General features: G+C 35.0%; 2 protein-coding genes across 7 annotated transcripts in view; both read left to right on the top strand.

The window, feature by feature from the left end:
• The first annotated feature begins 1,556 nt into the window (after positions 1–1,556).
• On the top strand, positions 1,557–9,421 carry nmu (neuromedin U). Of its 4 annotated transcripts, none has more exons than XM_065256729.2 (10): positions 1,557–1,766; positions 3,796–3,851; positions 4,538–4,585; positions 4,724–4,783; positions 5,346–5,375; positions 5,711–5,761; positions 7,002–7,076; positions 8,574–8,627; positions 8,837–8,889; positions 9,040–9,421. In XM_065256729.2, exons 1-9 carry the CDS (start codon positions 1,655–1,657, stop codon positions 8,870–8,872), a joined length of 522 nt encoding a protein of 173 aa, XP_065112801.1. In that variant the 5' UTR covers positions 1,557–1,654; the 3' UTR covers positions 8,873–8,889; positions 9,040–9,421. The 4 variants fall into 4 exon arrangements, with proteins under 4 accessions (XP_065112801.1, XP_065112802.1, XP_065112803.1 ...); XM_065256728.2 differs by having other exon boundaries at positions 1,561–1,766; positions 9,049–9,421; XM_065256730.2 differs by lacking the exon at positions 5,711–5,761 and having other exon boundaries at positions 1,559–1,766; positions 9,049–9,421.
• Positions 9,422–12,909: 3,488 nt separating this feature from the next.
• The window catches only part of clocka (clock circadian regulator a), a 66,368-nt gene continuing 53,156 nt past the window's right edge, over positions 12,910–26,121 (top strand). For all 3 annotated transcript variants that reach the window (XM_065257164.1, XM_065257163.1, XM_065257162.1), the window contains exons 1-2: positions 12,910–13,025; positions 24,760–24,855. The gene's annotated coding sequence lies outside the window, so the exon portion shown is untranslated. The remainder of the gene's footprint in view (positions 13,026–24,759; positions 24,856–26,121) is intronic.

The raw sequence follows: 26,121 nt of genomic DNA, 5'->3' as shown, positions 1-26,121 counted from the left end.
CAATGGGGCTGTAGTCGTTAGGCGAGAGCTAAGTAGATCTGAGTGTCGTCTGCATAACTGTATAGGCAATTTGGTTCTTCTCATTATTTGGCTTAGTGGGAGCATATACAGGTTGAAAAGGAGTGGCGCAAGGATTGCATGTCTGATCTGCATGATTCTGAATCATTCAATCTGTAATGGAGGGTTTGCACGCTTTGAATATACGGTGTGGGTTTTCTCAATAAAAGAAAATGAATGAAATTGGACTTTATAAAATGAAAAAGAATAATACTTTCGCCATTGATATTTGGTAAATCAAGCTTATTTTTACACCTCTTGTAGCTGTATGTTCCTTGAATAAGCAATTTTGTCAGTATGTCTACATCTTTCTATCTGTATTTGTTGAACATTAAAATATTTGCTTATATTTGCAGACAACTGAGCATATATTATGTGAAATATTTTTACACATATTATATTTCTGCTTTGAATGGTTTGTCAAACGGTAGGCAAACTAGAAACAAAAATAATTGAATTTTTCTAGGACGATTGTGGGACACACAATATTTTTATGGTTCTGTAAAATCCAGATTAAGGGATCTCGAGTGGTTATGGCTGGCATGTGAGTCAAATTCCCAGGAATTAATAATGTGAAAACGAGTTTCATTTGTTTACACATTTACATGATTAAACCTAAATGTCTGAATCATTTCCCTACCGGGTTTATCGTTTCATGTCCAGGAAATACTTTTTAAATATAACTGTATTACATCACACGCACAGCTATTTCCTCATTAACACATTTATGGCATCCTGAAGGGGAAATAAGGTTTTGTTAATCAAGGGTTAGATTGGTGCCTCGGGTCTGGAGCTGTCCACAACCGGGGGTGCTGAAATCATAGACATCAGTGTTACTTTCTGCCATGTTACTTTCTATATTGGATAAATTGTTGCTTTGTTTGGACCTAAATATGGTTAAAGTGAATAGACAAAACATACAGTCTAATCACAGTCCATTATTGAAATGATGTATTTGTTTGATGTCTAATAGTGGTTTTTAGACAAATTCCCAAGTGATAAAATATAGCCTAGTAAATTGTTTTAGTATTTACTGTAATTCACATTTCATACTTTTTTAATAAATACTATACTATTAAGTAGCATATTAACCATAATGAATTGATAAACTAACAAATAGTATCATATATACTATAGTATTTACATTTAATGAATGTTTAAGATTTATGTGAAGCAATATTTTACTATAGTAGGCTACTTTCATTTCTACAGAAACATCTTGCGCATTCCTTGTGATCGATATGTGGCAGCAACATTAGACGAGGTCGAGGATGTTTAAAATATTTATGGCGACCACTTTAAAGGGAACACAAATCGTTGTTATGCACCACGTGAGTTACCTTTTCAGTTTTGCTTCACTAAAACTTTCTTATGAAGTACTCAATAACACCCCCGTCCAGCTATGAACATACATGTGGAAAGTGTGCACTGACATCACATGATGATGCATTCATTTGTCTTACGTGTTCGGGCTCATTAATCGTGACGTACTTCGCAGGTTAATTTACGAAGGGGTGTGTGTCTGCGAGAGTTCAAATGCTTTGCTTTAAGCCTCGCTGACAGAGAAACACCGGAATCAAACGCAACGCGACAGACAATGAGGAGCAGTCAGTGTGAACGCGCATCATCGCACAGCACGAGCAACAGCGCGAGACATCTGCACCTGATGCTCGCACTGCTTTTCATCTCTTTGATACCAATCACCAGAAGTAAGTTTTGAACAAACAACTTCCGCATAAAAATACTTAAGTATACTTTAGTATTTGCTGTAGTTAACTGCAATAAAATGTTTTATGTAATTGTAATAACTACACTTTATTTATGTATAATGAAGTATTTAGTATTTTATTTGTCAAACTGTAGAATATAACTACTGTATTATTCTTCAAAAACACTATAGTATCTGTGAGTTTTAGTAAGCATATTACATTGTTTTTTCATGTAGGGTCATTTTCTTACCTTTAACATTTTATGCTCGTGTAATCTCAGAATAACTTTGTTAAAATACGTTGTTTACCAAAACTTTGCTTAAACCATTTTTGCATCCTAAACAACTTAGTTTAAAAGGGTAGTTTATTTCAGTATTTTTTTAATAATCAAATAACGTGTAACTTGAAGCATAATATACTATGTTTGACTAAAATACAATTTTACATCTTAATTAAAATATATGTTTAAATATAGCCTAGCTTCATTAGATTACACCAACAAAAATCCTCTTTTGGTGTTAGGTAAAGTAAAAAAAAATGTTTTATGCAATATTAAACCTCAGAAGATTGATTTGAAAAAGTATGTGCTTATAAACACAACCTTATTTTGAATGGGACACATAAATATTGAATCAAGTATTGAAAAGCAACAACGTTTTGTGATCCTTTACCTCCTCTGTTGATTGGCTGTTTACTAAGTTCATGCTTTAAAAGGATGTAGCTCCTATTAAGGATCATCTGCTTGAGTGTGTAGGGTAAAAAACAGGCGATTGTGATTATTTCTAATGCACATAATGCTGAAAAACTATTCTGGGCTAATGCAAGTATGCGTCATTTTGATGCATTAACTAATTTTGTATGTATGGTAGAGTACGGAGTTTTGTTAAATTGCTTTAATAATTTCTCTTGCTTCTGTTGAAGCACAAATGTTGTCACATAAACCCTTTATGATAATACAAACAGAGCAAAGCAAAAGCTTTTGAGAATATTCGAGAGAGACTGAATTAAAGCAGGAGAGATTTTAATCAAACTCTAATTTTAAAAATAATTAGCAAGACATGCTTGATACATTTTATCACCGTGCGATTGTAATGTACTGTTTGAGGTTTTGCATAAACACTGAAAAAAGAAGATAAATTCAATAATGTTTGACCAATATTGATTTGAGGAATCATAATCACTGTGCCAAAAAAACTTCAATACAGTATCTGCAGCATACAGTAGCAATAAAGTGTAAAGCTTTATTCACCCAGGGCTATTAAACATCAAATTAGATTCAGTCATTTTGACTGCTAATTGATGAACTGTGATGTTACTAAAGTTTTTAAGAATATCAGAAATGTCTGGAGAGATTTGTCAGATTAGCAGCCCTGACAACTGTGTGACTCATTTATTGATACAGAAATAGAATAATATCAAGTCTGTTAAATGTCAAAGGAGACCCCGAGGGTCACCCACCTGATGAATGAAGGTGTACAATAACATGAACATCTTTTTTTGCGAGTTGTACCTATTTGGTGATAAAATTTAAAGTTTAATGACCATCTCTATTTATACAAAAGTGGCTAGTTATTTTAAACAAACAAATCAATTTTAGGAGCTCATTTTGAGAATACTGGTGTAAGAAAGAAAGCTCAGCTAAGTCACCCATTCAATAAATCAGTAAATTAACTCTAATGATAAATTAAAGCTTATCCCATTGAGAAAAGTCACCAAAACAAGAAAATTAACCGGAGTAATTAAATTCGGAGCTGTCGAGCCAAACAAACCTCAACAGGATTACAGCTCCCAAGCTTCACTGCTAATTCTGTGACGCAAAGAGACACCATGACAATAAAGATACTGTTTGTCATTTATATTACACATGCAACTTATTGAAAATTATGAAATTTAAAAAAGATTCAATGTGTTAACCTGTAATATTTCAATATCATTTATTTACACTAGTCTCCTTTTCTATTATTAAACTTATATGATAACTAATATGATTGCAGATACATGATATAATGATGTTTTTCATCAAATGCAGGTGCTCCAGTACTCTTGAATCAATCATCAATAGAGCATGACCAGTTATTAACCCAGGTGTGTATAATTCACTGACATGATGTTGAATACAAGTCAACAAATTTATTCAATGCTGCCCACCAATTAATTTTTTTGTTAATACCTTACCATTCATCCCTTTCAACTACAACATTCAATAAAAGTATATCATAAATGACCCACAAAGGTAAAGAATCAGTGAATGGGGCAATACCCTTTCAAAATGGATCTAAGTGCATGTTAGTACTTTAAAGATGGTACCAAATGTATACATATATGTTCCTAAATGGTACAAAATGGGACCTTTTCAAATGCTTCCAGCCCAGTGACAGATTTTTTGTTAGTATTTTTTCTGAAAGTGCATATTTGATCGATATCTTTGCCCTTCTAGAAAATGTTTAGCTCTCTGCTTTGTCAGCCTGATCTCACAAGAACATGTACATATTTTATGCTATGAAGTTAATCGTACAAAAACATACGATTATCATAAAAAAACAATGGCGAAGCCCCTAACTCCAACATCAAATTGTACAAAAATGTATGAACATAGTCGTACGAATAAGTGATAGTGTTGGCTTTGGATGTGATAAAAGTGTGCATTGAATATTTGCATTTGCATTGTAAGATATTTCAAGTTAGATTAGTTGGATCTCTTTTTTCAGTTTTCGTCTCAGAGAAGCTGTGCAACACAAACTTACACCTTCCTCTTATGTCATCTCATTTAGATAACAACCCTCTGCTCAATTTACCTCGCGGCAGACCAATCCTTTAGAGTGAGTAATGCAGCATTGTTGCCATTTGCATGAGTGTCACTCAATATGGTTTTTGAGAAGGCAAGATCATACAATTTGGTTGCTTGACTCATATTTAAATGGTCTGTAATCCATCTGCTTTCTTTGAACCTTTGCAAGACATCTGATGTTTTGGGGAATCTGTGTTTCCTAATGCTGGGATCACTGCAGAAATCCAAGGTGAGTTTCTGTTGCCTGCTCTCCTTATTTGCTTACTTTATTAAAGTCTTATAGCATTAGTAGGACACTGTATTATTTGTAAAGCTGGTATAAAGTGGAATATACCAGTATGAGTATGGCAAGCCATTTTTACTTTTATTCGTTGTGTTCTTGATATCAACAATTCAATTTTCACTTTTAAAAATTTTAATTCTTGATACAAGAAATTACATTTCTACTAGTAACAATTTTAATTCTGGATATCAACAATTACGTTTCCACTATAACGAAGTTATTAGGTGTTTATTATAAATATATGTGACCTTGCATGTGAAAACCCAGCTAAAGTCAGTTTTTTTTGTGACCTACATAATGTAAAGAATAGTCTGTGAATATATAACCTTGATCTGATATTGACAGAGTAAGACCATGTCAAAGATTGAAATCAATATGAAATTAATTGAAATCTGACTTTGATGCTCCAAATATCATAATTAGATTATCAGACTTTAGCTTGGATTTCACAGACAGGGTCAAGTATATTTGAGCTTTTAGTCGTTTTTAAGTTTAAGTCTTTCTGCAGGAGATAACTGCTCGAGAGACCAGCAAAAGGGTGAGTGTTTAGCATCTGCTGCTGAATTTGAGGTCACCTCCTCAAAAGCACATTCATTGCAATGACTATTCTGCAACATCATAACATCAACATCCTTTTATCTTTCTATTCATGTATGTTCAATTGTAATTGTACTGGTTCATGTACGGTATGGGTGATGAATTTGTTTTTTATTTCTGTGTGAATTGTGATGTATTTTTCTGTTGTGCTCTATTGATTTTGTTTTCTATATATGTATGTCTCTCTTTATATGTTTGTGTAACATTTTTGATGTTTTTACTGTATGTCTGGTTTTATGTATTTGTGTGTGTGTGTGTGTGTCCATGTGTGTATAGTTTTTATTTCATTACACTAAACCGAGTGGTTCTGGATTATCACATGGGACGGTAGGTTTATTTGAGAGTTCATTTAGTAATGTCTGTCGCTTTCAACTCGCTATGCCACTTCATTCTCAATTACACATCATGTTATTGCAAACTTCATAATTGTGATGTCATACTCAGGCTTAAATTTGAATTAAACTCAAATATAGGTATTTTTTCAATTTTAAGCTAGTGCACAGCCCATGGAGAAGCTAAAGTGGACACACATAAGAACATATGTACACCTATTTAGTTATCATGGGCATGCTAACCTTTTATGTTTGTTTGATTCCTGGTGACAGCATCCACACTGGGTGAAAGACAAACTTTCTTGTCATTATTAAAGGGATAATTCACCCAAAAATGTAAACTCACCCTCATATTATTTTAATTCTTTATTTTGTTGAACACAAATTAGGATATTTTGATCGAAAAGTGATCGAATAACCAGACATTTGACAGAACCCACTGACTTCCATAGTAGGAAAAACAATTACTGTGGAAGTGAATGGGTATTGCCAACTGTGTGCTTACCATCATTTATAAAACTATCTTCTTTTGTGTTCAGCAGAATAAAGAAACTCATACAGGTTTACAACATGACAGAATTTACATTTTTGTGTGAACTATCCCTTTAACAGCTCATCCTAAATTTTTCATAATGAACATTTTGCACTTGATATACCCCAGACACTTCTCTGGTACGTTTAAAAATTTCAATTTCAGAAAACTTAATTTTAATATTAAATTAAACAATCAATCTGTGTTGATGCTGTATAAGGAATTAAAATATTCAACACGTGGCACTCCTACTGTTCATTATTTGCATGTTCATCACATTGCAAGCCCTGCTGCTTCAGACATTGAACATGAGGCCATTGCTAAAGATTACACAATACTTAATATTAGTTATTTCTATTAATATTAGTTTTATTATTAGGCATTTTCTATATGTTTACAACTCATCTTAAAGCAGAAAACATTAACACTTTAAGTTACAATCTGAACAGAATCACTTTAGCAAAAAACACCATTTAAAATTCCTCCTCTTATGTTGTCATGCGCTCTGGCATTGTAAGCATGTGATGTGTAGTGTTTTACTGCACATCAGTGCACCACGTGTGCAAAATGAACACTGAGCTGCACTGAGGACAAATGGCCATCCTCACTGCGACCCCCGGTTGTCCTCCGGTGGGATGTTCATGGTTTTCATATCTCTCCACCTCCTGTCTTCATGATTTCTCTCTATATGTGTATGTGTCAGTCTACTGTATTGCACCCTCTCCTGGAACTCATACCCCAGCTTAACAGAAGAAGAAGCAGGAGAATGAAATTAAATGTATGTATCCTGCATGCTTACAGTATACATTTTTTCATACTTCAGTAGTGCTGTGAGTATGACGCCGTCCCCAAGAAATTAAGTACAGATGACAAAAAATCATTAAATATATGATCCTGTCTCTTATATCCAGGTTTAAGTCTTAGAATCTAATTTTGAGATTGGAAGCATCAACGTTTGATTAAAAAAAAAATTTATCTGTATGGTTTTTGTGATGTTCTTTACAATAATGATTTTATAGAGAAAACAGTAAAGCACAAAAATGACTGCAACTGGATTTTCACAGGCAGGGTCACATATACAGTATTCAGTCCATAAGATGATAATGCACAGTTGGCATTTAAAGGCTGTTTTGAGACATTTATCCATACTAAATATACCAACTCTACTGTAAACTTCTCGGATTGGAGACCTTGCGAGGACATTATAGATTTGTATGATCTGTTCTGCCAATGTGACACAGAAACGCTATAACACTGATAAACATGCTAAACAAGGTTGTTCATGTGCAACATGAAATTCTATGAGAATTTCTTTGAATAGGTTCACAAAGAGTAACCACATGAATTTAGAAGGATGCATGGAGATGTTAACTGCATTTTCTGTTCCTCCGTGCCTGCTTGAAGAAATGCCATATGTTGTTTGATAATATCCCATCATGACTCCCTTGGGGCTTCTGTTCTGACCATCAGTAATTGTTGATTTAATTAAGTGTTAAGTGTTAATTTTTAAAGTGAGAAGTGTCAATTCATATTAAACAAGTCAGTGTGTTTATTTGTGTTTTGGACAAAACATATCTGACAACCTACACACACATGTTCACATTCACAGATTATTTATTATTCATTTTATGTTCTTTTTTATTATGCTTTATGTGATATTTTCTTTATTTTTTTATTGTGATCTGCACTTATTACACATGAAGAAAACATGTGCATGCATGTGTTTGAGTCCATCGGACCCAGTGTACACATTGTGAAATGGATTGACCTTAGTTTCATTAAATGCTCTTGTCCATTTCAGATGTAATTGTACATTAAAAGTGTTATTGTAGAGTTAAACACAAAACAGAAGCAGAGTAAATGATGCTTACATCATTCTGACACAGGAAATGGACTTGATGGATTATGTGGACCAGATAAAGCTTTTTAACCCTTCACACTACCATCCTAAATCCATGAACTAAATATTCTGTATTTTGTATATGTTCCGTAGATCACATTTTAAGTAGAGTTTAAGTTTATATCAGCATAATCTCATTGCAACTTACATATTTTACGATGTGGCTAATTCGTATCAGTTTGTACGACCAAATTTGTTGGTTTTCCAATGATTTCCTTTCTCCCCTGTGACGTTTGGTTTAGGGGCAGCTTTTATTTTTAATTTTCTAATTATCATTTAGCCAACTGGTAGAATATGTATAATATGCCATGAGATCAGGTGGTTTATTTAATGTTGGGAAAAATTTGTAACAATGAACCATGTTTTTGTGCACAGGACGACATTCAAATACCAGGGCGGATCCAGAGCAGAGGGTATTTCCTTTATCGGGTATAGTATATATTGTTTAATGCAATGTCAATTACACTCTTCCCATTGCATTTCATATGATAAAAAAGGTTGAACAATACATACTACACTGTAATATTCCTTTACTGAATACGAGATGCTTTTCCTGAAAGTTTTTTTTTTTACTGTTTTAGCTTTTTGATTAATAAAATAGTTGTGGGCTAAAACACAATTTGTTGATTGTTTTCCAGCCACGTAATGGAAGAAGATCGGCTGAGTATGTGTAAAACAATAAAGAATTCAGGTATCTCAGTTTAACATACAGATGCACACACACAAACTTTAAAACCATTCGAATAAAGCAATCAACCCATTTGTGTATAACATCTTTTACCTAATGTTGTGATATAGAAACATTTTCCCCACAAGTTTAAAGTCTCTGTTCATTGTATAGTTTCAACAGAACCCACCCTTCAGATGTGTGATACCAGAGCAAGAGAACCTAAAACATCACATCACTCATTCCTGAGACCCCCCTTTGTGATTATGATGTCGAATGTACAGACAGAATCTAAATAAAGTATTTTATTGGTCAAAACGTCCTGTTTGTATACCTGTGCACTGTCTTTTGAATTAAAAGCATTACAAAATGTTTCCTCATTGTGGCATTGTGATTTTACATTTATGCATGTGGCTGACGCTTATATCCAAAGCAACTTGCGATGCATTTAAGGTATGCTGTACATCTTATCCGTATGTTTTGACCAAATAGCTTCTACTGTATATCTGCATTGTTGAAGTGTTACCAAAGAGCAAATAAAATGTTTAAATCAGTATTTTCTTGAAAACAGTGAGACTCTTGTTGCTCGCTCTTCCTTTTCTGCATGAATGTGTTTGTTTTATTCTTGCACATGCACCTGTAGTCAAATTTCGCAAAATGTATAGTCTTCACATGCAATTACACTCATTTTAATTTGATTGGTGCATACTCTTAAAAATAAAGGTGCTATGGAATCTCTTCACAAAGATGCTCTAAAAAACACTCTTTCTTACCTTTTTATAGTCTAAAGCAGGGGTTCTCAAACTTTTTGCGGCCAGGGGTTCTCAAAGCATTTCCAAGGACCCCACAGTTGCTGAGCATATTCTTACCTAAAGCATATTTTTACACTTTTTTAATAGTAATAAAAAAACACATAATATCCTGAATCATGTTAATTCATCATTTGTTTTTAAGAGGGTTGTTTTGTTCAAATTATATTTGGACAGTTATACTTTTTAAATGATCTTAAAAGCTTTCATTAAATTAACAGTTGCAAGACTGACATGGTTCTTAGGTGGTCCCCTATGTATATATCCCCTTCTTAATAATACAACTCAATTATATTATTTAAAAAAAAAATTAAAGGACCCCCTGACTAAACATTGAGGACCACCAGGAGTCCCCGGGCCACACTTTGAGAAAGAACCCTTTATCCACTACAAGGAACCTTTTGTGAAGCAGTAACAGTAGCCTATTATATTGTATACATGACAGCATGTTTATTAACTGTGTTATATTTTATAATCATCTCCTTTCATTCCTTTATAGTTTAGTGAAATGTTGCACTATTGTTCTTATTAATATGCATAACGCTTGTGGATATGAACTGGGCCTGTAAGAACAAGAATAGATAAAAATGTAAGAATAAATACAAACATTATGCATATTTATGATGAGAACAGTAGTCCAAAAGCAACATTTCACTAAACTAATAAAGGAATGAAAGAAGATGATTACACAAAAAAATAATGCAGTTAATAAAACATTTACTGCAAGTAGGTTAAGTCACTTATTCATCACTGCATTTCCTTTAAGAACTATAAAACTTGTGACACACGAAACATGACAGACAGACCCAGAGGGAACAACTCAAAACACATTAGTCCTGTTGTGGGTAGTGGGTGTGTTATAGGGGGCTGGGTGTGAAAAATAGATGCTTTGGGGTTGTAAAAAGACGTCGAACATAATCAATCCGGCAATATGAGAAAAGTTATAGTGTGGAGACCTAACACTCTCTCATAGTCGAAACTTGAAACATATGTTCAAGCTAAGGATAATCCTGCAGTTAAAATACAATGTCGGTGACCCAGGAACTAAGCAGATCACAATCCTGTTAGGTTACGTTTGTGGCCTTAAGCAAGTAAGTCACATGTAGTAGAAACATAATTAGTTAGATAATTAATATACTCCAAGTTGCTTATGAAGACATCATTAAGAGCTTAATAACTAATTACTAACATGATGACTTCTTACTGTATTATGACTAAAAAACATGGCTTGTAAGAATAGGATTGTGAAGTTCCTATTTGTGACAATACAGTGTAAATTCAAAGGTCTATTTACATGTGTATACATTATTTTACTTTAAATTATTTTGCCATCCTATTTAGAAATACTACAAATTTAATATTACACCTTTTGATTATATTATACCAGCACTTGACTTGGCATGGACTAAACAAATGTTTACTTGCTAAATTGATTAGTGGCCAAAAAAGTTGCCTCTTAAATATTTACTGTAGTATTTATTTATGCAATAATGTTGCATTGTCTAATTATATGTTTATTGATATATAAATGTATAAAACTTCCCTTACGAAAATTAACCATGGTTTTATTGTGGTAAAAGTGTAGCAACCATGTTTTTGTTGGTGTATTGATTTACAGCAAAACTATGGTTTTACTACACTAACCATGGTTTAACTATGGTTGTCAAAACCATGGTTATTTTGTGGGTACCATGGTTTAACTACAGTAACCTTGTTTTTTTTAACTGCAGTAAAACCATGGTTAATTTTCGCAAGGGTTGCAATTTTAATGAGGACTCCTTTACAATTTTGTGGCAAATACAATTAATTTGTTATAATAAATAATTACACTTTAGTAAATTGACTTTCTGAATTAAACAACATGAAATACCAAAATCAATTGTATGGTAACAGTGATGGTAATTTAAACTAAGACGTTTCTATTATGAAATTAAATAAGCATGCATTTAATGTGATCATAGCGCCACCGAGTGGAGTGCTAGGCTTTATAAAGATGTGTGCCACTAGGTGTCACAAGCTCTCCATAAAATAAGAATCTGCTTTAATTTACTGGCTGTTATGGCACGTTTTTATACCCATCTGTGTTTCTGTGAGGGTTTTAAACATAGAAGTACATAAATTACATTATGATTCGAGTATAAACTGTTTTGGTTTCAAAAAAGGTAAATGAAGGTTATTTGGCGCTGGAGCCGAGCTGGTTGTCAGAGTTGTTTGTCTCCATTTCATTTTATGTTTCATTTGTCAAATCTGTTCAAAAGAGATCATGATTTTTGTTATGAATTTGATATATAATTATATATATATGATTTTTGTTTAAAAAAATGATGCAAGATTCATAAAGAGTCACATAGTTAAAAGTACTCGTAGGAACACTGTTCTCAAATGATCTCTAAATACATTATGCATAGGTTATATATACATATAATTAAATAAACTAAATATCGACTCTAAACAAATAAATACAATTGATTGATCTAAATAATAATAATTTATTGACTTTAAAACGATTACAGTAAAATGACCCTCGGCTCGTTTCGTTAACACATCTTTAAACTTTTCTTGCATATATAAAAAAAACATTAAAAATGCCTTTTAATTTAGCCCCTGTGAATGAGAACAATTTGTTCCTGAGAACAATTTTCCTATCTGCGATGCTGTGCAGGTCGCGCACACGCACCATCTTTCTATTGGACCAGGGAGCTGCCATTTAATAAGTCACTCCCTCAACTTTTCGCGCGCACTCTCACAACTGCAAGGTTGGTTGCAGTGCAAGTTTGACCTAATTGGCATCCAGCCAAGGGAAAGAGCGACACATGTGGGCCAAAGATTAGGAACGTTTGTATAACATAAAATTCACACAGAAATGCACCCAGCAATGTATTTAATGTTTGAGGTTATTAGAACTTTAAAAGGGGTTTTACAAAAGCGTTGGTATATCCAAAAAGCCAATCATATGGGTATTTATATGCATAGCCCCAAATACTAAAATAGACCTGTAAACGATTACGGATAAAAATAGACCTGCAAATAATTTCGATTGATAATGTCAATGTCATTTGTATTTCGCGTATATCTTACATTTATAATTTTTAATGTTAGTTTTTCCATCGATGCACATATGATAAACGATACATTTTGTTCTTTTATGTTCAGGTAGCCTCGTAAAAACGCTCGCATGCAAGCTAGAGTGTAGCAGGATTGTGTGGGATTCTGCTCTGGTGCTACTGCGCATGCGCGTGGGAAGCCTGGGGTAGGCCCTGCTGTTTTTCTAACTCTAGTTCAATCCTACGCTGCCGTCTCAACCAAAACAAGGAGCGAGAAAATCCCCCTCCTGGACGGCAAATAAACGAGGTAAGGCGACAAGCGGTCTTGCTGGATGATTTTATTTTAAGAAAGTGCCGTGCAGCTGTAGTGTCGTATTTGTTTCAGATTTTATATATGCGGTGGAAATACAGTGCTGTGTGTTTTTAACGCTTGCTTAGGAAAAATCCGGAGGCCCGGTGACCCACATTTGTTCTACCCTAGTGAGACAAGGGGAGTGTACGATGTTGCGCTGCCAAATGTTTGCGACCGATTTAAAGCCCGCACATCTCTCGTGCCTTAGTCGGTGAACAAACGATATCATTGCAGTTCGCCTTTTAAACTTTGTTGCTAATTTTATCAACTGTACATATCACTTTACATAACCTGTACAAAACGTTTGTCTGAATGTAAACTCGCGCTTCATCTAGTGATATTTCAACCTGCATTTCATTCTGAATGAATTTATGACACGAATTTCTGACTGTGATCCTGAATTTGCTTGCTTATTTGTAAATGCTACCGGATGCTTTCGCTGGGATGGCGACTATGATGATGGGATTTAAATCCAATTTAACCTGACCGTTTTACCGCGGCAGAACAACCTGTAGCGAGCTCCTTTTCATGTAACGTTATGTTATTCTTATACTAAAAACTACGTAAAATAGTTAACGTCTCTCATTCGTTGTACAGACGGATTTTTGACATTTATTGCAACCAATGCTTGTCTCTGTCTTATTATTATGCAACTGAAGCGATACAATAAAAAGAAAACGCCGGTAATTTAGTTCATTATTTAAACGACGGTTAGTGCACGTTTTATCCACATTTGTGTTTTCTGTCATGGTTATAAACTCCGCAAACGCTAAAAGGTAAAACATTATATTATGATTTTGAGAGAGATTGTTTCGGTTTCGGTAAAGGGTGAATTAAGGTTATTTGGCAATGGAGCCGAGTTGGTTGTCTTCGTTTCATTTTAGATTTCATGTTGTTAAATCTGTGCAAAAGTGATTGTGATTTTTGTTACGCAAAATGCTTTGCATATGTTGCTTATTTTGACAGTATGGCGCTGTCTTATTGGTGAATTGCCAGTATGCAGCGTTGTTTGAGGACGCGCCGGTAAAACGTTGTCTCGGTAGACAGTTTGCTTTTGAGATACTATAGCATGCACATTAGTCGCACCTTATTAACTGTAGTGATTTTTAAATTGATTCTATCTTTTGGATTGGTATATTAGGGAAACGTTATGTTTTACATAGTCCGTGTGTTCTGCAAATTACATTTTGTGATGTGGATGCCACATATAAAATAATAAGCAAGCGCGTGTGAACATCATCAGTGGCTATAATAGCTAGTCCTAGTTCATTTGTAACACTCAGTACTTATTTAAATTGTAACATGAAGACAACAATAAAGTATTACCTCCTGTAAAAGGCCAGAAGGTGCGTTTATCACCCACATTTTCTGGGGTGGTCCCAGACCTCCTATATAAGCATTGATGGACCACCTATAAAGCACAAAAATATATATTAGGGGGTCCACTGGTTTTTATTAAAATACTACATGAATAAAAAAATTGTGTTGTGTTGCACAAAGCAATACTTTCCATTATTTGTCCCAATTTCGCAATAAACCAATCCATAAGATTTCAGTCTGAAATAAATGTAAACTCTCAAGTGTACCGTACGCTGTTTTCTGGAGGAATTGACAGATTGTTAGATTTACTGAAGTATTGGGTTTTGGCCTTTTAAACAAATTCTTCTCAAACTATTATTTCACACTAATTTGAGGGGTAAAATGGTAAGGGTTTGAGTTAAGGGTAATTTGGGGTTTCTTTGATAAAAACATTAATCCAGGACCAACAAAAAATGTTGATCCAGGATCACATCTTACTTTTGAGAAATCACGGCGACCCTAATGACCGGGGGGGGGGGGGGGCTTTGGTAGAGGACCCCCATAATCTTTGACATAATTCAAACACTGATAAATGAGACCTCCTCATAATCCCTATAAAAGGAAACGATAAAAACAAAATTTTCTTTAAAAAAATCCCGATAATTTACTCACCCCATGTCATGTAAAATGTTGATGTCTTTCTTTGTTCAGTCGAGAAGACTTTTTTTATAATAACATTCTAAGATTTTTTGTCAATTTAATAGACACTATTGGACCCCAACAGTTTACAGTTTAAAATTGCCAAACGAGTCATAAGGGTCTTATCTAGAAAAAAACTTCTCATTTGCACCAGCTGTGTGACGCACCAGTTTGTGTTATCTAATGCATTAACCAAAGTTAACACATGCAAATTTATTTCAATTATTTTTATTTTATTGCATATTAAGTGTTAATGCAAAATTTCTTTGTCACTGGGTACTAGGCATGGGCTTGTATGAGATTTTGGTGGTAACCTTCAGCAAAAAATACCATGGTTTCACTGTGTTGCGTTATTGTCATTTCAACACTAAAATGTGTTATTTATTTCATATGTGTATAGTATACAAACAACAACTTTTCAACTGGAAACAATTCATTTCATTTTTAAGCAACATACTTGTGTCAGATAAAAATAAAAGCCTAAAAAAATATTTTGTAATAAATCATTTACATGACTTAATGATTTAAATTAATACATTTTCTGTAAAAACAGCTCATACCTTGGAAATGATATTTTAATGGTTTTAAACCAATAAAAAGGTTGACTCTTTAAAACCTCTGTATACATTGAAACCGGCCCATGCCTACTTAGTACCAGGTTATTGTAATATGGTATTTGGATATACAGTAATATGGTTATAAAAATGTTCCCATCAAACTTTAAAAGCATCATAAACCAGCCATGCTTTGTTTTCACTTGCATTTAGTGTCTTTTATTAGATTTTTTTCACATTGCAAGGATGTTGACAGTAACTTTATTGTGGTCAATAGCTGTATTTAGTTACACTGACTTAACAGGCTTGTGTGATATTGCTTTTGATAGCATGTGCAAATGTATAACAGCCTTGCATTCCTTGCTATATTTGAAAAGCGTGTCGGCGTATCACATACAGTATCCTTTGATTTTGACTGAATGGCTAGTTTGAAGGCTAATCCCAGCTGTATCTTCTATGGTCTATTAAAAGTATGTTTGCTTTAAAGTTACTGTAATAAAGACACATGAAATCAAGATTATTATAAGCAATAGAATGTGTGTTTGTAAATTTGATAAGATGTAAAACAATGGAATCATCATGTCTTTGTAATAAGGGTGAGTTCAGGTAATTTGGGAAACGACATTGAGATGGCTGTCAGAAGTGTCCCAATTTACCTGAATTAACCTTGCATATAAAGTGTTTCATTCTGTGGCTTGACACTGTACCCTTCTGAGTCCCTTTGACAGTGTTTGTTAACGTAATTCTAGAAGGAGTCAAGATTATAATGGGCAGTTGAATGAGTTACCTGTTTGTTTGTATGCAAACCTATGCATGCTGAGATTGTTTAATCAAACCCAATTAAATTAATTAACGTCATTTAGCTCGAATAAGGAAAGTTTATGTTTAAGAGGTGAATTTAACAGGTCCGTCTGTGCCAATACATTTTGTTTTTCATAGAAGAAAATGACATTGCAAATGCTTAATGAAGAGTAAACGATCGGCATTTCACATGAATTTTTATGATTGATTATCCAATTTAATGAATACTTGGGGTGAAAAGCAGATGACAATGGACATCTTGCACAATGCAGAACAAGTTTTCCTTTTGTATAATTGTTGGCAACTCTCTAAGGTTAATGTGTAAAGTATAGCTTTATAATACCTGGAAAAGTGTTATGGGTGGTGAACTAAGTAGTGTGGGATATAGTTGTACCGTGATGCCAAATCTTATCTATGTGAACTGGTCAGTGTGTTCTGATTGTTGTACTGCTCTGTTTGTGTTGACAAATTTGTTTTCTAAAGAGCATCTCTTGATGAATCATGCTGTTTAATGACAACAAGGTTTAAACAATATCCAGAAAAACTGTTGTGATTTAGTCTGGGCTAATAATCGAAGAGCTCGGATGCAAAAGCCTCTTAAAGGCGAGGTGCATGATTTAAAAAAAAAACATGTTGGTTGAGGAAGTCGGGCCAATTACCAAAACACACTTGTAGCCAATCAGCAGTAAGGAGTGTGTCTACTAATCAACATCGTTGCCTGGGTTACGTATGTGTGGGGGGAGTTTATTAAAAGAAGGTCCAGATTCTATTGGGGTAGGGGTTTGTTGTTTAGGTGATTTTAAATGTCAACATTGGCTTTCAGAGATGCACCCCACCTTTAAGTGTGCCTGAAATGTTTTCTTGTAAATAAGTGTTTTTTTTATCACACTCCTAATAGATTCTACCAACAAAGCGATATTTCTGAATTGCATGAGGCCGGGATAAAGATGATTTGATAAACCTTAAATACTGTTAAATGCTGAGAACTTTGTTTCAATATCATTATTTTATTTTTGACAAAGGTGGCGTTTAACGACCTTTGCATCTGAGCTCCTGGTAATAAAGATCTGCCTTTACTAAACAGCAGAAATCAGACAAAAAGTAGTGCCCAATGGCACGGGCCGGAATGTTTATAACAGACGGTTAAACTAATTGTTGTGGAATTTCTGAATAAATGAACATTAACCATTGGTCTGTGCAATCATTTCCTGAAGATTCCTCGTTGAACAGCGTTTTCGCGAACTTGTTGCGATATTCCTTGGGTGTTTGTTTGGCAAAAAGGCGTGGGGTGGTGGACGGTGACAGTGCTCGGGTTGGTGACTAAGGGCCCTGACTGAGTATTCCTGACATCACTTTATTATGGAAGTCACAACAACGGCTTGTTAAAAATCACAGCTACTTCAAGCAGGCTATGTAAATTTGACTGTGAAATGTCTGTTTTGAAACTTATATGGTACTTAAATAGCACCTAGACCTCAGTTATGATGTAAAAAGCCATGACATTTTAGATTTGACAATATGGGACCTTTAACTGAACTGTCACATGCCCAATCAGGCTAATGCTGCATCGTCACAAAAGTTTATCAGTTGCATGTATATTTTAGGCCACAAATGATCAAACAAAAAAAGCGCTTAAGAGATTTTAATAATATCCACACAGACGTTTTGTATGTACGCACATTTGTTAGCCTTGGGGTGTGCAATATTGGCAATGAAATGCTTGCTTCTGTCAAACACAGGACAAGAAATAAGGCACAGTTTCACATAATGGCTTATTGCTTTAATATGTTGAGTTCCTTTATCAGCCATTTCACACTGTTATGTTTATAAAAGTTTATATTGGTGATACAGTATTGCACCTTTAAGTGTGTATTATATTTCATTTATATTTGTGTGCAGTTTTGTGTTTTCACAGAAAGTCAAACACAAGATTTTGGTGTTGCTAGGCTTGTGATGTTCTCCCAACTGAGCTATGAGAACATGCATACTAACCTATACATACACAAATATATGCAAATATAGCAGATCCCTGAATATATTACTGTATTTGGAATATCCTTAAAAATGTAAATATTGTGCCGCTCGGCTGACAGTTTTCAAAAAGCAAAACTAAAGGTTGGCGGGTATAGCAAGAAACCATAACTTGAATTACCTATTTTGAATAGTAAAGATGTCTTATTGTACTTGTATTTCAGAATAAACAGCCAATGACACAAGGCCATTTTGACCTTATCTCTGTTCAGTGTCAGTATTTTGGGTTAAAGCGTGTTTATGGGGCTGTTTACTTTGGGGCAGGACTGTGATCTGTAAAATATTTACTGCTGGAATAATTTTCTGAAAACAGATGATAGCACACAAAGGCCTTTAAAAATAAGCAACTTGGAAACCCCTCACATCCTCAAACTCTGCAAATAGCTTTTTAAAGTTATTGAGGTTCAGAGAAATAGGCATGGTCAGTGTTTGATGTACAGCATGCATGTCCATTGCAGCAACCAATAGTGCTGAAGCAGTAGAATAATGTTTCTCATGTTTACGACTTTCCTATTTCTGTGATTTCTCTTATTAATATAAATAATTTCTTAGATTTTTTTCCCCTCATTTTGTGTCTGCCCTGCAAAGCACCCTAATTATTGAAAATGAAAAACTTTCATAATTTAATATCTTGCCGGTAACACTTTACAATAAGGTTGTAATATTTGTATACATTAGTACACTGTCATGAACAAACAATAAACAGTATAGTTTTTAAACATGTATTATTAATTCCTGTTAATGTCAATTAATAATTTTTTATAATAATTAATTATAAATATTTGTTAATTCATGGTGTATTTTTGTTTAGTTAAAACGTTTGATTAGTATTAGTAAATGCCAAATTTAACATGAACTAAGATGAATAAATGTTGTAAAATTTAGTTTGTGTTAGCTAATGCATTAACTAATTGTTAAATACAACCTTATATTAAAGTGTTACCACTTGCTCTCATGCCATCCTAGATGTATATGACTCATTTCTTCAGCGTGTAACAAACTTTTTTTCTTTTAAATAAAAACCTCTATATATCCCCCAAAACCACATACGTTCATCGTAGAAGAAATTCAAACAACTTGAGTTGGTCTTCTAAAGTAAAACGATTTGTCTGTATGAGAAAACGATGACAATTTTTATTTAGATAAATAAAATCAAATTAAACCGATGGCACATTTTAAATATGGTGGCACATTGGTAACTTGAAATCTTATTGGTTCTGCATGTCTCTTAACTAGTTTCCATGTATTTCGTCACAAGACATGCAAGAACCTATGAGATTTTAAGTGACTGACATGTCACATAAAGTAGTGTAAATTGAGAGAATTTAAATTTTTGGGTAAACTATTCCTTTGTGTAAACAACAGTCATTCATGGTATGTGCACTAGCAGTGTATTTGCCCAATAAATAATGTGTAACTAACTACATGTACTTCATATGGGTTATGTTTATGGTATCTGATGTTATTACACATAGTACACAGTACTAGAAACATAGTAAATCAAGACTAAAATAAAGTGGTGCCGTTCTATTAATGGTCCATCTGAATTAAGTAAAAACATCATATGCATGTGCACAAACAACTTATGACAGAACTGCAACTGCAAAAAAAGTTGATGTAGATGTATTTGTTCATTTATTTTGGTTACTTGTTAGCATTGTTATTTGTGAAGTATTTATGTCTGACTTTGCGTCTTCTGTAGGGTCAGTAACCGGCAGATCTCTGATGTTTTCTATTTGAAAATGCTTTTGGGTCAAGGGGCCATCTGAGCTGTTTTTTGTAGCAAGCTGCCTTTTCAGAAGATTCTCATTCCTGCCTGCCAAATGGCATTGTTCATGCCACGTAGATGGAAAACTAAAGAGCGCATGTACTTCTAATGAGAATTAATTTTCTATTTAAAGATCCTTCATACTGTATGTCTAGAGTTATAACTGATCTGGTTATGTCAGGTAGGGAGAGGCTGTAAGGAATAATGTAAAATAGTTTTTCATTTAAACTTGTTTTTTTATTAATGACATGTAATAGTAACACAGGAGGTTTGTTCACTGTGCTGAGAGCTTTACATTGCTTCTTATAACCCGGCAGCCGATGCGTTTCATTAATTTCCAATCTGTGTGTGTTCAGACAAGAGAAATTTCCATTCATCCTTTTTTTAATGTGTAGAAAGATTCAAGCAAACGCAAATTCCTTGGCATCTAAGTTTTTTCCACAAATATCCTGAATTTCCTCCCCATTGCTTTTAAAGACAAAACCAGAATCGATTTTGGTCCAGTTTGGAAGTCTTAGTGCGACTAAGTACTGTAAAGCTGGTCACCAGCCCGGTGTCCAGAATGACACGTGACTGCATTGTGGCAGTGTGGGTTGGAATGACGATTCTTTTTGGACACCCAGAGCTCTCAACATTCTCCCACTCCACCCAACCCTGGGTCCATCTGTTTGCTGTACACTCACTGCCGTCTGCACTGGACACTACTACGAGGGACCAGCATGCCATCATGTGTCGTATCTGAAGCGTTTTAGTAACACAGTACCAGGTGTTGTTTAAAGGTGAAATGTGTAATTTCTGAGGCACTAGCAGCCCCAAATGAAGATGCAATCTGCTTAGGCAGCCTAATATAGCAGCATTAGCTAAATCAAAATGTGAGATTGGGGCGGGGCTGCATGTTGATATTGACCAATAATTGAAGGGGAGTGAAATATTCAATTCGTAATATCCAGTTAATTTTCTTGTTTCCAGGCTGCATTTGGGTTATCATGAATACAAACCCAGTCTCATGGAGATTAGATTAGATTATAAATAGCACGAAGTGTGATACTCGTGCCAAACGGGAAGGACTGGCAGATAAGCCAGTACTTCTCATTCACTTAAAGCTTTTTTTTGTCATTTTATGTATTGGTTTCTCAATTTTTTTCTTTTTTTACCATTGTCGCTTGGGTTTGGGGTAAGAACAACTTTTTGTTACATAAAATGACATCCTAACCCAAACCCCAATTCTAACCCAAACTCCAAGCGACCATGGCTTAAAAATAGACAGAAACATGGAGAAACGTATATACTTGTATTAAATAACATCATAAAGCAAATCTCAAATAATCTAACCCCAAGCCGAGCAAAAAAGGTTTTAAGTAACAGAAAAAAAATTGAGAAACCAATACATAAAACGACAAAAAAAGATGCGCCGTTTTAAGTGAACAGGATGGACTGGCGTATCATTTGCATGTATTGCACAAGTTTTCACACTTTGCTATTTATGTGCATCTACATGAGACTGGGTTAAAAGCTAGGGCATATGATGACCGCATCATGCTCCATTATTTAAGATAAAAAAACACACTAGTATTGAAAGAAATCTAGGGGTCCAAGGGGCTGTTTATCTAACAATGTTTTCAACTGAAAATGGGAATGTTTTTATGCACTTTTGCGGTTTACACAGCAATGATGCTATTGGGTTCTGAAAACGCAAACTTTTGAAGGCTGGTTTCAGATTGCAAGTTTTGGAAAATGACGCCTTGCTGTCTCTGTGTAAATTATGATGAATCTGAAATAATGCTGAAATCATGCATTTTGTGCTGCTCCATATACTCGTTACTCATAAATTATAAGATATATATACACTCACCTAAAGGATTATTAGGAACACCTGTTCAATTTCTCATTAATGCAATTATCTAATCAACTAATCACATGGCAGTTGCTTTAATGCATTTAGGGGTGTGGTCCTGGTCAAGACAATCTCCTGAACTCCAAACTGAATGTCAGAATGGGAAAGGATTTAAGCAATTTTGAGCGTGGCATGGTTGTTGGTCCCAGACAGGCTGGTCTGGGTATTTCACAATCTGCACAGTTACTGGGATTTTCACGCAGAACCATTTATAGGGTTTACAAAGAATGGTGTGAACAGGGAAAAACATCCAGTATGCGGCAATCCTGTGGGAATAAATGGCTTGTTGATGCTAGAGGTCAGAGGAGAATGGACCAACTGACTTAAGCTGATAGAAGAGCAACTTTGACTGAAATAACCACTCGTTACAACCGAAGTATGCAGCAAAGCATTTGTGAAGCCACAGCAGCAGAAGACCCCACCAGGTACCCCTCATCACCACTACAAATAGGAAAAAGAGGCTACAATTTCCACGAGCTCACCAAAATTGTACAGTTGAAGACTGGAAAAATGTTGCCTGGTCTGATGAGTCTCGATTTCTGTTGAGACATTCAGATGGTAGAGTCAGAATTTGGCGTAAACAGAATGAGAACATGGATCCATCATGCCTTGTTACCACTGTGCAGGCTGGTGGTGGTTGTGTAATGGTGTGGGGGATGTTTTCTTGGCACACCATAGGCCCCTTAGTGCCAATTGGACATCGTTTAAATGCCACAGCCCTGTTTCTGACCATGTCCATCTCTTTATGACCACCATGTACCCATCCTCAGATGGCTACTTCCAGCAGGATAATGCACCATGTCACAAAGCTCGAATAATTTCAAATTGGTTTCTTGAACATGAAAATGAGTTCAATGTACTAAAATGGCCCCCACAGTCACCAGATCTCAACCCAGTAGAGCATCTTTGGGATGTGGTGGAACGGGAGCTATGTGCCCTGGATGTGCATCCCACGAATCTCCATCATCTGCAAGATGCTATCCTATCAATATGGGACAATATTTCTAAAGAATGCTTTCAGCACCTTGTTGAATCAATGCCATGTAGAATTAAGGCAGTTCTGAAGGCGAAAGGGGGTCAAACAAAGTATAAGTATGGTGTTCCTAATAATCCTTTAGGTGAGTGTCAAAATGTGTATTAGGTGAGTGTCTCCAATAAAGATTTTGCTGCTTTATAGTCCAGGCTTTCTTGTTGTAAACCTACTTCATTGTATGTTTTGAATGTATTTATCACTCTATTGAAAAATATGTAGGTTTACTACTGGCCAGGTATGCGCAAATACAGCGTTTTCTGTGTATTTTTTGACAGCGTTGTCGGGTGTATGTAGTTTTTTTTATAAGAACACAAAGGAAAAACATTTCTGTTTTTTTACTACAACGTTGATGTGTAAACATAGTCTCCTGATTGTACTCTTTTTGTGGTGCTGTCACCAAGTCCTGAAAAAAGTTTCCAACAAAAGCTGCAAAGTTTTGATTTAAAATGTAATTAAAAAGATATGACAAGTAGAATTGTACACAATAAATATTCATTGTTGTTGTATTGCCTGTCAGGCATTTGCAAGCATTACCATTAAACTTGTTTAACAAAATGCATAAAAAACATTCCCACGCACAGATTTCTGTCATTATGTGGAACTTTACTCTGAATATTAACACGCATCATTTTCTTTCAATAATAAACTGTTAAAGGTTATCTTGTTAGAAAGCCTAGCCAGAGATTTTTTTTAAAGATAATTATTAAGCATATTTCATGTCAAGATACTTTTCTTTTAATCCATTGCTACTAAACTGCAGGGAAATGCACCACACAGTGTGGTGTGCTTTGATCAAGGGCACAATGGTGATGGGTTTTATTTCCTCTCAAATTCAAGATTTGATGGTATTTGTTATCATCTCATTTGTTATTCGCATTGAATAAAAGCATCTGCTGCTTGCCTGATACTTTTGTGTTAGCAGCCAGTTACTAACCCCTTGTACCTAACCACTAATCTTTCCTTTTTGGGTTGGACTCGATTTATGTTCAAAAGCTAAAAGGTAGCAGCAAACTGCTTTCATGGATAAGAGTGTCTGTATTTATGAGCGATAAGCGGGGAGGCAGTTGTTTGTCACAATGAAGCAGGAGCTGTACGATTTGAATATGTTTTTTTACAGTATGTGTGAAGCTTTCAAAATGACCCAGATGTTTTAGCTGTGATTTCATCTCTGATCAGAACCTCTGGCAGAAACTACCGGGGCGGTTACAGAACCGTTCTTAAAACTAGACCGAAACATGCCTAAATGCCACACAACACACATATAACAAAGTGTGTTTGTACACACACCAGGACAAAGCACATTTAAAGTGCGACCTGGTTTGCTGACACGTTTCAGTGTAGAAAATTTCCGTCAACAAAATTGTAACAAGATAAGCGTGACTATATATATAATTACGCAAATCCTCACAGCGGCATCACTGCCGTTCAGGGTTGTATGTATTAAGACCTTTCTGTTTGTTTTAGCACTTGTTGGTTTTTTTTGAACCAGTGTCCTTGCTGATCTGTATTTATTTTTAAAGTGTCAGAATTGTGTTCGTGTTACTATACATGCTACCATTTCAGCCTTGAAATGCATAATAGCGCTTAACAATTTCTTTTTGCATCTGCAGTGTAACCATTGTCGTCGGATTTGACTTGTTTTTGGATTTAAAACACTCAATGACAATCAAAAGGAACCCTTCTGGAACTTTCCCGACCTAAAGAAGGTAAGAGGAAATGTTAAAAGATAAGTAATTTCATAAGGAAATTGTAGATTATGTATTTGAATATAGAAGATTTTTAAATTTACAAAGAAATGCTGCATCGTTTATAAAGTTTATAAAGATTTATTCATTTACATTTATGCATGTAAGAGACAATTTTATCCAAAGCGATTTACAGTGCTTTCAAGTTATACATATTTATACCTATGTCTGTTCTTTGGAAATCTGAACTTGTGAACTTTGTATTGCTAACACAATTCTTTTTTTTGCAATCCTCTATTCGATCGTTCCTATACCTTTGATAGTATGGTTATAGTACACTCTAAAAAAACAAACGGTGCTATATAGCACCAAAACAATTGCTTTGGATCGTAACGATAGAAGAACCATTTTAGTGCCATATAGCACCGGTGAAGCACCAGTGAAGCACCAGTGAAGCACCAGTGAAGCACCAGTGTAGAACCATATAGGGGCCATATAGCACCACATATGGTTCTACATAGCACTATATGGTTCTACACAGGTGCTTCACTGGTGCTTCACTGGTGCTTCACTGGTTCTTCACCGGTGCTATATGGCACTAAAAATGGTTCTTCTATCGTTACGATCCAAAGCAACTGTTTTGGTGCTATATAGCATAGACAGTGGCTGTGGTCAGAAACTTAATGCATACCTGAAATTTGTAGGAACCAAAGAGTTCTGGACAAAATGACATAATGGAGCAATTCTATCTCATGGCAGTTCGTACGTATTGTACGAGGTGGCTAATTTGTACGACCACATTCGTACATTTTTGTACGATTTGCTATTGTACCTGTGACTTTGGGGTTAATGGTGAAGTTTAGTTTTTGGTTTTTATGATAATCGTATGAAATCCTTGTAAAAATTCACGTGAGATCAGGCTGAATGGATTTGATTCAGAAAAGCAGCATTGTAGTACCTGTTCTTTTTATATGAACATCCCACAAAACTTTATCTGCTTGAAATATGTATGTGACACTATATGCATTCCAGTGTTACTGTACAGTAGAGGTCTTCTCGGGTCCAAAGAAATGTACCCGACCCGAAATGACCCGAATCACTTTATATCCGAACCCGACGTGCATAAATAATAAAAAAAGACCCGACCCGAGACGAACCCGAGAAAATTAGACCCGAGTCCGACCCAAACTAGTGGCATTTTTTTTTTACCCGACTGGACCCGAATGTTAACGGCACTGACGTGTTTGCATTCTGCAGACCCACACGCAGCTTTCATACAGAAAGAAA

This window comes from Paramisgurnus dabryanus, chromosome 12 (genome assembly GCF_030506205.2).
Source record: "Paramisgurnus dabryanus chromosome 12, PD_genome_1.1, whole genome shotgun sequence".
NCBI classification, from domain to species: Eukaryota; Metazoa; Chordata; class Actinopteri; order Cypriniformes; family Cobitidae; genus Paramisgurnus; species Paramisgurnus dabryanus.
The sequence above is the reverse complement of the archived record's forward strand: the minus strand, read 5'-3'. Positions and strand labels throughout refer to the sequence as shown.

Coding starts and splice junctions, on each gene's coding strand:
- nmu (XM_065256729.2), top strand. CDS start 1,655: ATGAGGAGCAGTCAGTGTGAACGCGCATCATCGCACAGCACGAGCAAC. Junction 3,852..4,537: donor ATGACCAGTTATTAACCCAG/GTGTGTATAATT, acceptor CATCTCATTTAG/ATAACAACCCTCTGCTCAAT. Junction 8,628..8,836: donor GAGGGTATTTCCTTTATCGG/GTATAGTATATA, acceptor ATTGTTTTCCAG/CCACGTAATGGAAGAAGATC.